General features: G+C 39.8%; 1 protein-coding gene across 14 annotated transcripts in view; it reads left to right on the top strand.

The window, feature by feature from the left end:
- usp28 (ubiquitin specific peptidase 28) overlaps window positions 1-16,480 on the top strand; it is a 27,047-nt gene extending 10,567 nt beyond the window's left edge. For 11 of the 14 annotated variants that reach the window (XM_077504530.1, XM_077504535.1, XM_077504534.1 and 8 more), the window contains 21 exons: window positions 1,550-1,636; window positions 1,718-1,855; window positions 1,941-2,011; window positions 2,646-2,722; window positions 2,792-2,940; window positions 3,039-3,166; window positions 3,703-3,798; window positions 3,884-4,066; window positions 4,760-4,962; window positions 5,073-5,143; window positions 5,257-5,485; window positions 7,511-7,858; window positions 9,969-10,096; window positions 10,786-11,052; window positions 11,195-11,290; window positions 11,385-11,563; window positions 13,133-13,211; window positions 13,463-13,542; window positions 13,608-13,731; window positions 13,850-14,048; window positions 15,655-16,480. In XM_077504530.1, the coding sequence (XP_077360656.1) occupies window positions 1,550-1,636; window positions 1,718-1,855; window positions 1,941-2,011; window positions 2,646-2,722; window positions 2,792-2,940; window positions 3,039-3,166; window positions 3,703-3,798; window positions 3,884-4,066; window positions 4,760-4,962; window positions 5,073-5,143; window positions 5,257-5,485; window positions 7,511-7,858; window positions 9,969-10,096; window positions 10,786-11,052; window positions 11,195-11,290; window positions 11,385-11,563; window positions 13,133-13,211; window positions 13,463-13,542; window positions 13,608-13,731; window positions 13,850-14,048; window positions 15,655-15,833 (3,111 nt within the window). In that variant the 3' untranslated portion in view covers window positions 15,834-16,480. Of the gene's footprint in view, window positions 1-119; window positions 260-1,549; window positions 1,637-1,717; window positions 1,856-1,940; window positions 2,012-2,645; window positions 2,723-2,791; window positions 2,941-3,038; window positions 3,167-3,702; window positions 3,799-3,883; window positions 4,067-4,759; window positions 4,963-5,072; window positions 5,144-5,256; window positions 5,486-7,510; window positions 7,859-9,968; window positions 10,097-10,785; window positions 11,053-11,194; window positions 11,291-11,384; window positions 11,564-13,132; window positions 13,212-13,462; window positions 13,543-13,607; window positions 13,732-13,849; window positions 14,049-15,654 lie in introns of those variants that run through there. The other 3 variants (XM_077504541.1, XM_077504539.1, XR_013279713.1) reach the window with 3 other exon arrangements.

Below are 16,480 nucleotides of genomic sequence, written 5' to 3'. Positions count from 1 at the left end.
AAAAGAAAAAAAGAAAAAAACAATGACATGACTTCATAGCATGATGTGGGTCTTTGTGACCGGCTCCAATTTGCATCATTCTTTGATTCAGAAGCTGCCATGCATCTTTCTGTTAAGCGGCTCAACAGAAACCGCTACCATCTTCTGACACAGAGGAAAAGTGGATAATTGAGTGATGTAACGATGGAGTCACTGAGTCTAAAACAGTTGGAGATCTGACTCTGTTGTGCAACGGCATTTTTTAATCTGAGTAATAACGGTAATGTAATACAGTGGAATTCAAATCTATCTAAGCAGTAATCATGCGATACACTTTTTGTTGCCATCAGGGCAAGTACTGTCGATTCAACAGCGGCAAATATGATCTCCAAAATGAAATTAGGCTATCAAATTTGAGCCGAAGTGACCACGTGAGTCACTCGTAAGCTCTCGTTATTCTCCGTGGCTACCAATGACTGTAACAATGAGATTAGGCTCCATTGAGTTTCCCACTCAAACATTATCAGGAGACACAAAAGTGCATCATCATGACACATAAGACTAATTGTTCCTTCACAGGAGACACACACGGGGCTAAAAGGAAAGTACCCTAGCGCATATTATTATGTGGAAAGTGAAATCAATCCTGTAGCATTTGGTGAGTCGTAAGAATTAACAGGTGCCAACATTGATTTGGTTTGATTTGATTTTTAGTGAACATATAAACATACAAAGCAGCAGAAAAACAAAAAAATTAAAAAAGAAAAGAAAAGGAGAACCCCATACAATCATCAATCAATCACAGTTTATTTACATGTTCAAAAGGGAGTAGGAAGACGTTAAAAACTTAACTAGTCCTACCCCTTATACATTATATTTAGACTTATTTCATTATTAATACAATACGAGGTTAATATTTTTAAAAAGATGTAAAATGGATAAATCTGGTTATGTATACCAGTGCACTTATACATGTGTGCATTTGCCAGCAACATATGTACATTAAATTTCTAGACATATACCATAATACATTTATAAATCACAAATGCAATTTTCATGCTCTTGTCTGACATAAGTAACTTTGGTTTTAAACAATTTTTTAAACTCAACAAGTGAGTCACATCTTTTCAGGTCAATTCCCAAATTATTCCACAAATTAACACGTTTTACAGAAACACACCTTGCTTAATATTTGTTCTTGTTTTGTTTTTGTTTTTTGTAGACACTTTGTACAAATAAGACAATTTTCAATATTTTTGACACACAACAGATATCATTGATGTACAATATAAATACTTTAGGGCCTAGCACAGACCCTTGGGGAACTCCATGAATAATCTTTAAGTGTTTTGATTGTATATTATTAAACTGCAAATACTGATATCTATTATCCAAATAACTTTTCAGCCATTTATATGCTAAACCTCTTTTACCATATCGCTCTAATTTATTCATGTTGTTCCGTGTTATCTTGCCAACTGGCAACCCATTAAATCATACTTGCCTTGGCAGAGGTAAAACAAAAAAAAACAAAAAAAAAGTTACATGGCTACGTCTTTGTGTGTTGCAGTCACTGTTCCACCTGCCTGTGTTTAAAAGGCTCGTACTCAACTACCGTCTATCAGAGCAAATCCTGGACAGGTGTAAAAGCCACACTGTGAGTATTATTCTTCATCATCATAATCATCATCATCGCAGACAGACTTGTAAACAAGCAAGACGGAATTTGTGCTGATAGGACAAGAGGAACATCGCCTTCATGCAAGAGTTGCGTTGCCTCTTCGCCCTGATGGTGGGCTCCACGCGCAGGTTCGTAGACCCCTCCGCCGCCGTGGAGCTACTGCGAGAGGCTTTTCGGACCAGCGAGGCCCAGCAGGTACCACCAAACACGTCCAATAAGTCCATTATTTGTATGAAAATCGAGTGTCAACTGATTTGTTTTTCTCTATGCATAAATTAAGGATGTGAGTGAGTTCTCCCATAAGCTGCTCGACTGGTTAGAAGACGCTTTTCAACTGGCTGCCAGTGGAGAGTAAGTCCGAGAGTACGCCTCACAAACACTGAAACATTTCATCTTGTTAAAACATACTTTTAAACACATGGTAAGTAAGTGTATTTTAAAACAAACACAAAAACTGCAAGCATTTATGAAAAAATACAGTATGTATGTGGGTATGTGCCATAGTCCTCAATGTGCTGTCTTGTTTTTTTTTTTCTTTTAAAGAATGTTCTTGATCTCAGCATCAAGGCTCAACAAAGCTTCTTCATCACACTTTAACGAAAATTTCATGTTCAAACTGGAGCACTACTGCCCCTAGGGGTCAATCATTTAATGCACATCCAAACTACAAATCGATGTCAATGTTTTTCACCTTTTCACCACTGTATTTACATTACTCCGCACTAACATGAACACTGTGCTTAAATACAGTGGAGGTAAAATAAAATAAAATAAAATTTAAAAAAAAACTGAATAATGTGGAAGAATGATCTCATTCGAATCTATTGCACATCTGTGATTGGCTGGGTGTACCCCACCTTTTGCCCAAAGTCAGCTAGTGTTGATTGAATTTCAGCCACAACCCTAGTAAGCACAACATGGATGAATGGATGAATGTATTGCGCATAAAAGTAAACATTAATACTTGATTGTGTTTTGCTTCCAGCAACGCATCAGACAAACAAAACAACCCCATGGTCCAACTTTTCTACGGCACCTTTGTGACCGAGAGGAAGCACGAGGGTATGCAAGCTTTCTGTAGCAATGTCGTCACAAATATGGACTACTCATATGTAACGTCTGATTGTTTAGGTAAAGTTTTATGCAACATCGAGCAGTTTGGCCAGTACCCCTTGCAAGTGAACGGCTTCAACAACCTGGACGAATGCCTAGAAGGTGCCATGGTGGAGAGGGACATCGAGTCGCTCCATGCGGAACACAGCGCACCACCTGGTCGAGAGGTCTGTAGCGTTAGGATCATTTTTCGCTCACGGAAGATGTACCCAAATGGTGTTTATGTCCTGATGATGAGATGATGTTTTGTTTTTGTTTTTTGCAGAGATGGTTCAAAAGGTTGCCACCTGTTCTGACGTTTGAACTGTCCAGATTTGAGTTCAACACGCAGCTTGGCCGACCTGAGAAGATTCACAAGAAACTGGAGTTTCCACAAATCATCTACATGGACAGGTGATCACTTTGCAATGGATAAAATAATAATTATACAGCCGGCTAATTAGTTACACCTGGACAAGATTAACTGAAAAAAAAAGATGCACTTTAACACATTCAAGGCCCTAATGTGATCGTATCGAATATTCCAATTTGAATTTGTTTTTTATATATCAGATTCATAGTTGGATTTGCTCTTAGGACAATATTGCCTTTATTGTCCACAGCGGGCATCTAAAATAAAAATAAATAAATAAATAAATAAATGCAAACTATACATGTATGGATAGGTCTGAAGCCACTGAACATTTTGAGGGGTTGGAAGTGAAAAAAAATATTCAGAAATGAGTTAGTTATCACACTTCCAAGAGGGCACCAACTCTTGGCTCAAATTGAACCAGAGAGTTAGTTTTGTTTTTGTTTTTGGTGCACAAAGGTTAAAAGATAATAACACACTTTGGAGATTTAAAAAAAAAAAAAGTCAGTTATATAAATATATAATATAGTTATTGTACAAGGTATTAATCTATTTTTTTCCTCATGATTGTTTTCAGATATCTTCACAAAAACTTGACGTGTACACATGAGCGGAGAGGAGAAGTGAAAAAACTGAAGGAGCAGCTTGCAGCTCTCCAACAGAAACTGGAATGGTCGTGTCGATATCCTGCTGCTAAATCTCTTCGACGTCATCGTGACAATAGTGTTAAAAACAGCCTCTCTCGTATTTCTCTACAGCTACAAAAACTACGGCTCGGGGCCCAACAAGTACCCTCTGGCCGACATGCTGCAGTTTGTCTTAGAGTTTGCCTCCACCAAGCCCTCCTCCACAATATCCGCTGCTGAAGATGCACAACCGCTTTCTTCTTCACCTACTCCTCCCTGCCAGACGCTCTGCGAGAACGCCAACCAGGGGGACAGGTGAGATGATGAAAATCTCACAATTCAACATTAAGCAAAGTACAGTTTGAAGGGTGAACTTTTTCAGTTTTTTTTCTCAAATGAATCATTGATAATAAGACAGAGAAGAGTATTAGTAAAATATATGCAAAAATGAAATCACTAAAATATTATTTAAGAAAAAGACTGAGTACAATCGATATATGCTAAGTTTTTTTTTTTTTTTATATGAACAAAAAAATGTTTGCATAACTCCACTTGTCTTCCATTCCACTTGTATTAAAAATGAAAGTAAAATTACCGTACTAAAATATTATTTAAGGAAAATACTATGAGTACAGTCGATACATGCTAAGGTTTTTTTTTCTATTAACAAAAAAATGCTTGCATAACTCCACTTGTCTTCCATTCCACTTGTATTAAAAATTAAAATAAAATTACTAAAATATTATTTAAGGAAATGACTATGGGTACTGTCGATATATGCTAAGGTTTCTTTTTTCTATGAAAAAAAAAATGCTTGCATAACTCGACTTGTATTCCATTCCACTTGTATTAAAAATGAAAATACAAATAAAATTAGTACAATATTATTTAACACATTACCTGGACAGAATTTACAAATTTTGCGTTGGCACAATTTCAACCTCGGCAACACACACAAACCCAAAAATGGTTGGATGACTTAATAATTGCAAATCTTTCTTCCCTCAGCGAGGTAGCAGATGCCGAGGAGGAAATGGATGGCCTGGTGTCCAGCTGCCAGCGTACCCCCATATACAAGCCCTTCACCCAGTGCCGACACCCAGCCGGCCGCCCGCCCCACCCGGCCCCCCACAGCGTCACCGAGGAGGAGCTGCACTTCGTTAAGGGTTGCCTCCAACGATGGAGGACGGAAGTAGAGAACGACATCAACGGTACACCGGGAGATTTTCCGTATTGTGGCTCGTGCTTCATATTGGAATCACTCATCTGGATTTATTTTATTCCCGCCTCTCGCTCGTGTTGTTTTGCTGCCACGTCACAGAGCTAAAGGCCAACATTGACAGACTCAGTCAGACGCTGGAGGGCATGTACTCAGATAACTGCCTCTGCCAGGTAACGTCTGCATGAGTTACTTGCTCACAAAGGCCCACGTTAAGTCTTTTTCAAAGTCCTGTTATTTACACTCTTGTGTGTGTGTTTTTTTTTTCAACCTTATGTTTGCTTAGGTACCCTACAGACTTCACGCAGTGCTGGTCCACGAGGGGCAGGCCTCAGCGGGCCACTACTGGGCGTACATTTACGACCACGGCAACCAGCGTTGGATGAAGTACAACGACGTCAGTATCACGGAGGCCTCGTGGGAGGAGCTGGAGCGAGACTCCTTTGGCGGCATGACCAACGCCAGCGCCTACTGTCTGATGTACATCGATGACAGGCTACCGCATCTCATTACAGGTACGCGACTGCAGCCTGTCTTCTTCATTTTGGGTTATTTGTTTTGCTTCAACATGAAACTTGACTTCTGTCTTTTGGGTTTTGTTGCTAGTGAAATAGTAAATGTGGGTTTTAGGCTAGCCTCTCTATTCAATGCATAGATTTTTTTTTTTTTTTTTTTAATTATAAACAGTTAGAAAAAATAGAAAACCCAAAAATAAAGAAAATATTTGAGTAATTCAATAAATAAGTTTAAACAAAAAATATTTGCTCAATTATGAATTAAATTTATTTAAAAAAAAACTATATATGAAATGAAATGAAAAAAAATTACAAAATAAAACACAATGCATAATAAAATTAAGGTAAGATTTTAAAATAAATAAGCTAAAAATATATTTTTAATGTTTTTTTTTAATTATTTACACAGTATTCCCTTGATTAATTCAATAAATAATTTTAAAATAATAAAAAGAATATGTTTTCTAAATAATGAATTAAATAATTTATAAAAAACTGTGTATATATGAAATTAAATTTATAAAAAATGAAAAAGTAAAAAATAATAAAAAATAAAAAATGTATAATAAAATTCAGGTAAGATTTTAAAATAAATATCTAAAAAATATATATTTTTATTGTTTTATTGTTATTATTTATACAGTGTTCCCTCATTTATCGCGGGTACTACGTTCCAAAAACTATCCGCAATAATGGATAATAATAATAATTCCCGTTAATTACATATATATTTTCATTTATTATAGGTTTTTTTTTTTTTCGTTTTGGTATGATTTTCCGTTTATTATGAATGCTTTTTCATTCATTATTTGTTTTTTGTTTTTCATTCAGTCATTTTTTTCCATTATAAGTATGTTTTTTTTATTTACTTATTATACAGCATAGTATATATTTTCTATCTCTATACCTTATAAAGTATAATACTTTAATAATTTTATATGAAGCATTTTATGAATTACTACCTGATAATTTGCAATATATATTTACAAAAAAAGAGAATGTCTATCACAACTTGAGAGGATATGGAGATTTTATATTACCTAAGTTTAGAACTGTTCGCAAAAGTTTTTCTGTGTCTGTGCGTTGGAACAGCTTAGAGGTACAACACAAGCAATGCCAAAACATCCACAGATTTAAACTAATGTCTTACAAACATATGGTTTGCTCTCAGTATTTGGAGAGTGCATCTTAAACCAACATCTATCTTTCAACTTATTGTGATAGAGTAAACTTGCTGCCTTCTTATTTTACATACTATCTATCGCCACTGTTGGTATGCTTGTGTCTTAGAATTATTGATATGTGCCATTTGTGGACTTGTTTTGTTTCCAGTTTGTCTTTTACCCAAGCTGGTATTGTTTTTTTTTTATTACCATTGCTGGTATGAGCTGTTGATGTCATGTTAATTAACACATTGTTTGTAAACACATAGTTTTTCAGTATTATGACAACCGCTGTTAGTTAGTGCAAGTTTGTAGGAAAGTAGCTAAATTTGTTTTTGATACTAATGATATTGGGGGTGGGACTTACGGTAATAAGTTTTTCTTCCTCCCACTCCTTTTCAGGCTAGGTTTAGAAAAATTTGTCTAGAAAAATTGATATATTGTGAATGTTGATTATTGCCTGAAATAAATGAACAAAATGAAATGAAATGAAAAATCTCCGGAATGCAACGTCGTGGAGCGACGGGACAGTCACCATTGGAAGGGTCTCGTCGAGACAAATCCGCGGCTGCCCGTATGTCCCAGGTCGGACGTAGGGTTCGAGAGATATGGCCGTGCAAAGACAATAAAAATAAATAAAACAAAAAGCACTTTGTAAAAAAAAATATATATATATAGATTTATTGTTGACATTTTAAAAAACAGCTTTGGAAACACATTCATACCGCAAATATCTTCGGGATCCAAGCCTTTTATGGTATCATGAATGTGTGGATTCTTGACAGCTTATAAAATTCCCCACCAATCATGGGAAAAAAAGTGATGTATGTACCTCCTATCAAAATATCTCCCTTGCATTCAGAGCACACAGATGACGAGACGGGCCAGGTGCTGCTCGGCATGGACTCGCTGCCACCCGTCCTGAGACGTTACGTGCACCAGGACAACCGCTGGTTCCATCAGGAGCTCAGTGAGTGGGAGGAGCAACTTCGCCAGGCGGCGGCGGCTCCTCAGGGAGAGTCCACGCTTCCCACCGCCAAGCCTCCTGACGTCAGCGACCATCTTGACCCTCGGCCCCCGGCACTCGTCGAGCCGGTGCCGCAGTCGGGCCCCCAGCAGACCGAGGAGCCGGCCCAGGGAGTGGCGGCTTCGCAACTGCAAGCAGGAGCCCAAAGTGATCCGGAGCCTGAATCTGAAAGCCCACTTGAAGGTTTGGAGGCATTTGAAGGGGGTTGTCACCTCATAAAATGGACCTAACAGTATTAACCATAAATACCGTACTCAAATGGAGAAAAGTGGAATTTAACTTTTTCAACCATTTGAAACATTTCTTAAGACATTAATATCTAAAATTATTGTTACCTATACATTGTAATAATATTTTACGTAGTGAAGAAAAAATATGGTCGAGCTGGGCTCCGATGCAAGCGGACTGTAATGGAGGAAATGACCAAGCTGCAATTTTTATATATTATTTAAAATTACTAGAGAAATTATTGCTCTTAATATTTTACAGATTTTAATATACACAAATTAAAAAAAATAAAAATACGGCCCACTCATTCCCAATACAAATGGACAGTATGTAAGAGAGAAAATTGAAATCAATTAATTCTACAAAATATTCTGCATTGTATTTCTTTGAGTTGATAATGTTTTTTGTTTTTAGCAGTAAACTACAAACAACTAAACTACAATCATTACAATTTGGGATATAACGATATCCACGATACGATATTATCATGAAGGTCACGATACGATAATTCTCACGGTATCGTGGAGAGGTTCGCGGTACAAAAAAAAGGTCACAATAATGTAAAAAAAAAAAAAAAAAAAAAGAGCTCATACTAAAAAAAAAAAAAAAAAAAAAAACACACACACAAACAATATTGGTCTTTGCTGCATTACAGCAATGCATATAAACATCCTACAATCTCTAATAACGCAATATTGAGGCACATACATTGAGTTCCTCCACATAGTGACTCGATTCATGAGCATATTACGTGCCCCTTCATCTGACCATTAGCGTCGATTTTAAACATAGAAGGGCCAAAACATCCCTATTGAAAATTAAACTGCACTAAAAGAAAAACAAAAAACTAGTCAAGAGGGAGCTAGAACTGCAGAAATGGAAATCAACCTGACTTTTTGAACAGATGTGCTGCTTTTAAAGGTCCCCTCATATGAAATGTTCACTTTTTTGGGGGTTGACATAAAAAAGCCTTATCATAGTCTGACTAAGTCCCCAAAGTTGTGAAATAAACGACCCATGTTTCCCTTTCCTATGGGCGTTTGTATCACATTAGCTCAAACAGCACTCTCAAAGGAGCTGTTTCAGCAGGTCGGTTTTACACATCACTAACCCCACCTTTTTCGGTTTTACACGTCACTAGCTCAGCGCGAACTCCACCCTCACAATTTTCAACCCCTCCCCCCGCCGGAGCAAACAAACAGCAGCAGCAGGAGGAGAGCATGGTCCACGATTTCGCGGCCCTATATCGCCGGCCCGGAGGCTGGTGGAGGCCTGGCACCTATGCCGTTGGAATGCCAAGGTCGAGCCGGTTCCGGGAATGTGTTCATTTTCCCCGTTGGACTTATGGTTTCGTCCGGTACGGGGGTGTCAATCCATCTCCCGAGAGTCGGGTGGCAATCCATCTCCCGAGCGTCGGGTGGCTGATTTCGCGGCCCCGTATCTCCGGACCGGACGGTCGTGGAGGGCCAGTACCGACGCCGTTGGAAACCCGAGGTCGAGCCGGTTCCGTGGATGTGTTCATTTTCCCTGTAGGACTTATGGTTCAACCGGTACGGGATCCCGGGATCGATACCAACTATTGAAACTAATGAGCCAATATTCCTTCAGGTGCAGACGTGAAGACTGTTTGTAAGCAGGAGCACACGGAAAAGATGAGACTTGGCCACGCCCAAGTCATTTTGTAGTCAAAAACACACGGAAGTCTGGCGAGCCTTGGCCACGCCCACCAAAATCCGCTCGTTTGATGCTAGGCTAACAGTAGACCTTCCTAGTGGAGACTGCAACTACAACAAGGTACAATTTCGTGAACATTTTTTTTTATATAGTGTTAGGGCGCCCAGAGGATGGTTGGTGTCATTGCTGCAAAGCTCATAACAGGAGATCTTTAATATCGTGACATGACGACCACGATATATTGTGGCAATTTTAATATCGCGATATCACGATATTGCTGTGATCGTTACATCCCTAAATTAATTATGTCGATAAAAGACAGTTTAAAATATGATGTCATTAATCTTCAAATCAAAGAAAATAATTGTCCCGTTTGTTCCCCACCAATAAGAATCCGAGGAACCAGAACCCCTTCAAAGTTGTGACTGCCGGGCAGACGGTGAGCCCGACAACGGCGACGCCCTTGGACCTGAGCAGTGCGTTGATGCTGCTGCAGCTGAGGAGCCACCTCAAAGTCAGGTGGGTTAATGCAGCATTCCAGAATGTATGGAAGTTGGACAATTGATGTCACTCTACAATGGCGACCCCTTTGGAAAGACAAGCCGTAAATGGTAAAACACAATTTACTTGAGTATAAAACTAAATAGCTTTCTTCATTCATAAATATTGGACATAACTTCACGTAACGCAACATACGTGACTGTACGCCGCTATCTCCGTACATGAAATTATACGGTAAACTACTGAACTGTATGGAATGCTTATGAAATAAAATAAAAACAAACAAAGTGAAGCAATATTGCGAGAAGGCAAGTTTGCTGAAGGTCAAAAATGAGTTTTGAGAACCAAAAAAAAAAAAAAAAAAAAGTTTACCACTTTCCGCCATTTTGGTTGCTTACTTTCGCCTCGAACGCTTTCAGGTCGGAACTGGGAAAAACCAACTTGGATATATCCGATTTCCGACCATCCTCGAATGCAGCATAAGCCCTGCGAAAACCACCTGTTTCCCTCCCCCAGCTTTGTTGAATATGGGTCATATATTCTAGGCCACTAAGTGAAAGGCTCCCGTTTCATCACTTAACATAGTGATGGCGATCCAGGATGCGCACATTCACTGAACTGGACCCACGTGATGAGTTTGACACTTTTCAAGTGGTTGGAAATAGTGCGACATAAATGACTGATCACGTGTGCCTGCTCCGTGCCAGACTCCTGCTCCCGAAGTTGACAGTAACCAGATGCCACCAGACCAGGAAGACGCAAAGGTGAAGGAGGACGATGAGGAAACGGCTCGGGGTGACGCAGAGGCCTCCGCAGAGCAACCTCCTCCTCGTGAAGTGGATCGGGAGGGCGAGGAGCAGCAGCAGGAGCAGCCCACAAGACGGCGGCCTCTCGAGAACGAGGTGTCCGAGGTGGAGATCCCCAACGTGGGCAGGATCATGGTGAGGGCGGATGCGGACGGATACAACGAAGAGGTGAGTGGCGGATGGGTCACAAATATATAAGAAGGAAAATGAGCATTAAGTGCAGGAAAATCATTTGGTCTACTACACTAGAGTCACACTTCCTTTTTCAAATGACTTGAAAATGATTTTGTACCGCCTGCTCGTGTGACAGATGATGTTGACGCCAGCCATGCAGGGCATCATCCTCGCCATAGCGAAAGCCAGACAAGCGTTTGACTCCGAAGGCCCCGAAGCCGGACTTATCAAGGTGGGTTGCGACCTCGATGTTGCCTGGAACCGCTTCTTGTCATCAATCGTATAGACGACTTTACGCTCAACTGAAATCCAAATGCCTCCGCCAGGCCTTCCACGAGGAGTACTCACGCTTGTACGACCTCTCCCAGGAGGAGAGCACGCCGTGGGAGGACGCGCGCCTGCAGCACGCACTGGTTTACTTCTTCCAGAACAAAGCGCCCAAACGCGTCATCGAGAGGACGCTGCTCGAGCAGTTCACCGACCGCAACCTCAGCTTCGACGAGAGGTGACATATTCCACCTTCTTGCTGACTCGCGTGTTGACCTTCAGACCTCGCTCCATTCGACTACATTTTGTAGCATTTGTGGCCATTTTTTTGCTACTTTTACTACATAGTGTTTAATACCAGTTGGTGACATGATTACGGAAGTGTATTGCATTCACTTGAGAGAGAAAAAAAAACTCCTGTTTTTCTGACTATTTTTTTGGGGAGCTTTGTTTTTTTGTTTTTTTTTGTTTTTAAAGTTTTTTTTCTGTTTTACCGAATAATTTTTACTGTCATAAAAAAAATATTCAAAAAACAGGGGAAAAAAATATTCAGAAAAGCAGGAGGAAAAATGACTCTGAAAAACACGAGAAAAAAATATATTCAGAAATACAGGGGGGAAAACATTATTTTAAAAAACTAAGAAATTATTGCAAAAAACAGAGCACCAACTTGTGTTTTTCAAAGTATTTTTTTTTTCACCTCTGAACTCCAAGTGACTTGTTGCAGACCACTGACCTGTATATATGACTGGATAGCCGATAGCCCATACACGCCAGTCAGTGCATGCCATTGAAGTCACAGGGCGGCCATCTTATTACTCCCACCTCACAAGCAGACTACTGTATAAACCAGGGGTCTCCAAGTTTGGTCCTCGAGAGCCCCTATCCAGCCTGTTATCCATGTTTCTCTCCACTAACACACCTGATACATGATCTGGATTGTTATCAGGCTTGCTGATTAGCTGATCATTAGATTCAGCTGTGCAAGGACGGAGACGTGGAAAACAGGCTGGATCGGGGCTCTCGAGGACCCAACTTGGAGACCCCTGGTATAAACTATACGCTGTACTTACGGGTGAGACATATACAGCTCGTAGGCAGTTAGTATAATGTCTTATACTAACTGCCTACGAGCTGTATATGTCTCACCTGTACTTATACCATATAGTTTATACAGTAGTCTGCTCGCTAAGTGGAAGTAACAAGACCTCCCTGTGACTTCAACGGCTTGCACTAGCGTGTATGGGCTATCAGCTATCCAGTCATATATACAGGTCAGTGGTCTGCAACAAGTCACTGGGAGTTCAGTGGTTAAAAAAATAAAAATAAAAAAAATAAAAAATAAATATATATATATATATATATATATATATATATATATATATATATGATTCTATATATTTATTTTTATATCATGATTTTCAAGTGGCCCAAAGTAAAGAGCTGATGTTGGAATTTACATCTGGCAAAAATCTGTTTACATTTGCAAGATAGAAAGCTTCAAAAAAGGAAGCAGGGTGGACACAAGTGGTCAGCATAAGAGCCAGAAGGTCATATGATATGACTTACTTGTATGTTATTGTTGTAAGAGTTTCAGCGTTCATCAACAGAACTCAATATGGAATGTAAATACCGCCATCTAGTGTCCAAAATCAGCAAAGCAAAACTGTTACCTCCTGCACAATATTCTCAAAAAAAAAAAAAAAACGTTTGTTTGCTCCTATCGATCTCATTTCACGCAAAGTTGCGGTCGGTAAATAATAATCATGTGGAATGGTCTAATCCGTTGGCACTGTTGGTCTTGCAGAGCCATCAGTATCATGAGGGAAGCCCGAGCCAAGCTGCGCCTCATCAAGCCAGAGGACATGAACATGGATGAGTATCTGGTAATTTACTTAATGAAGACGAATACACTGGCAGTTTCTTTCCTCTTTACACGGACTTCACTGCTTTTCTATGCTTTTTTTTTTTTCTTTCTGTTTTGTAGTTTGAATTCAGGCATTAGTAAACGAGTTCAGAGACTCATTTTTTTTTTCTTACAAACTTCATTTGGATTAAATGATTTAGATCATAAAAAAATGTATATAAAGTGTGAGCTAGTTTGCTTCAACACGTTTGTCACGTGTCGTTTCTACAGCAGTGGCACGACGACTACAGAACGTTCCGGACTGTCTTCGTTTACCTGCTGACTGGACTGGAGCACTACCAGCATGGGAAGTAAGTGGTTTTTTTTTTTGGCATGTTAGGTTTTGTTTATTTATTGATTTATTGTTGTACTGCAGGATGCGGGAGGCGTTGACGTACCTGGCTCACGCCTACGACACCAACGCCGCCCTTCTGACGAGCGGAGAGAAACGCGGCGTGGACGCGTGTCTGATTGCACTTTACAGGAGGAAATGTCTTACGGTGAGTGACGAACGACGTGTTCGACTACACTCCAAATCAAGTAACTCGACTCAGACTTGGGTGCAAAAAAACAAACAAAAAAACCCAAAACAAGTCAGGCCCCCTCCTCGCCCCGCAGACCCTGAACGAAAGCGCAACGCGGCTCTTCGCCAGCGGCGACGAGAGCAAGGTGGAGGAGGGCGTGGCCATCATGGACGAAGCGGTCATCCCCTGCCTGCACCTGATGAGCCGCGAGACGCCGCCGTCGCAGGAGGACCGCGACACCATGGAGAGCATCCGCGGTCAGTGGTGCTGCTGTCTGGGACAGGACATGGAAGGTACCGACCGTATCACCAAGCACCAGATTTTTTTTCTTTTCTTTTTTTTTTTTTTTTTAAAGCATGCTACTAGGGGTTGTTGCTCAAAAAATCGATACGGCAACATATCGTTGTGGGCCTCTTTACAATACACGTATCGATACGCAGGCATCAGAATCGATATTGCACATTAATTTGAAAATAGGCAGTCAACCACTCGTTTGCTTGCAGGCCTGTGCGGGTTAATTGATTCAATTAACTCATTTGCTCCCAATAACGTAAAAATATGGGGGGGGTTTTAATGTTTTAAGTGTCCCAAAGACATATTTATGTTGTTGTTGTTTTTTTTTGTTTTTTGTTTTTTTTATGCTAGAGCATACAGAAGGCTTTGATGCAACCTCTCAACTGCAAAGAACGGTTGCAGAAATGGTAGTTCTTACACAAACGGCCAGCAGGTGGCAGCAGAGCAAAGGAGATCAACCAGGGCCATGTTTATATAAAAAAAAAAAAAAAAAAAAAAAAAGCTTAATTACTCACAATTCTAAATAGATTGGTGGAAATTGATGAAACTTAGCTACATTCTAATGCTCATTGCTGCGAAACAGAAACAAATAGAAATTTACTTCTTTTTTTTTTCCTGATGAAAGAAGACTTTAATCTTTCTTTTGATAGGTTTCATGTTTTTATAAGCAATAGAACACAACATTCTGTGGGCCTTGCAAAATCCAGTAAAACAGCCAGGAGCGAACGGGATTGCTTCTGCGAAAATGGCTGCGAGCGAATGAGTTAATTGACTCAATTAAGTGCATGTGCACTTAATTGCAAATCACCAGAGATTAGACACTGTATCTTGCTAAGAAAAATTAAAACAGAAGAAGACTATCAACGTTTATTTATTTATTTATTTATTTATTTAAACTTAACATGGGACATGTTTCGTAATGTACCATTTTCCTATATTTTGTTTAAGAACCTAATAGAATGTGTTAAAAAAAAATTAAAAAGTTTTTTTTTTCCCTAAATATGTCAAATAATCACATTTTAATTTTAAAGCTGTAATTTTAAGACTTTAATATTTTTTACTCATATTGACCTATGCCTATTTGTAAAGTTTCCCAGTGTGTCTGTGAAAGCGGCACCTTGCTCTGCAATGTGCGCACATTCATTTATTCATTCATTTATTTATGTATTTATTTATTGGACCAGGCATGCCACTTGGTGGCAAACCAGAAGAGATGCTAACCAAAACGTTTTGGGGTTTTTTTTGCCATTCAGCATAATAAACATATAATTTAGATAATAAAAATGCATGTAAAGCAATGCAAAATATCAGGATATGTTTCGCCTTGACGACCACGTATTGGTTTATGTAGCAGTACGCATCGTATCGTGAGGTTGTTGGCAATAGCCAGCCCTGCATGCTCCAAAAACAGTCCCGCGTGCCAAAGAAATGACTGTAAATATGGCAACAGGTGTGTGACGTCACCACCACGGAGTTCACCATCATTGTTTTCGTGCTGCTGAGGAAAAAAATAATGCTAAAATCAGGCCCGATTATCAGAAGCTTTCTTGACCTTCCCACGCAAACGGCCGATATTACCAGCGACGTCTCCTTTCTCCGGCGCAGACTCGCTGCAGATGAAACTGGGCGAATTCCTTCCACGCGTCCTGGACAGTTCGGCCGAGACGTCGGCGGTCCTCAAAGACCCGCCCAAGGTGCATGTGAACCAGGCGCACGACCTGTGCAGCCGCCTGGCCGCCGTCATGGAGTCCATTCACAACACTGCCGTGGTCGCCGTCAAGTAACGGCGCTAAGATGGCCTCGCAAGATGGCTGACGGGACTGCCATGTTGATTCCATCCTGTGTGTCATTTCCTGCCATTTTGGGTGAATAATGAAGACTTGATTGATTGTCTGAAATGGATTGTCGATTCATCATGTCTCCACTTGTTTACTTTCCTGATTAAGCGATGAAGGAAATGTAGTTGAACACAAAGTTGTTCCTTGTAAGAACGACAGGAAGTGACACACGAGTGGGATTACGTGTGCACGACTGCAACACATTTGTACTCAGACAACTAATGCTGGTTTGCATTTGCTTGTTTTTCGAAACATGCATTTTGTATTTTTACTTTATAAAGACTTTGGTACATTGGATTATGTAGTTGAAACTTGGAGCAAAGCTACTATTGAAGGAAAGTGCAATAGAGTAATTAGTAAGAGGCTCTACCCTAAACCTTTTTGGGGTTACATTGATCCTTATGGAGCAAACACTGGGCTTTGTCACTGTATGTAAAAGGCATAATGTGTGGGGCACATTTATGACATGTTTCCCCATTTGGGTGTAGAAATCTGCTCAAATTAGATTTTTAAGTCCAAGAACAACAAATTTCTATTGTTTGCCACCACGACCACCATCACCTCTTGGCTCATAATAAATGTTTTAAATTTTG

The sequence above is a fragment of the Festucalex cinctus genome, chromosome 18 (assembly GCF_051991245.1).
Source record: "Festucalex cinctus isolate MCC-2025b chromosome 18, RoL_Fcin_1.0, whole genome shotgun sequence".
Lineage (NCBI taxonomy): Eukaryota > Metazoa > Chordata > Actinopteri > Syngnathiformes > Syngnathidae > Festucalex > Festucalex cinctus.
The sequence above is the reverse complement of the archived record's forward strand: the minus strand, read 5'-3'. Positions and strand labels throughout refer to the sequence as shown.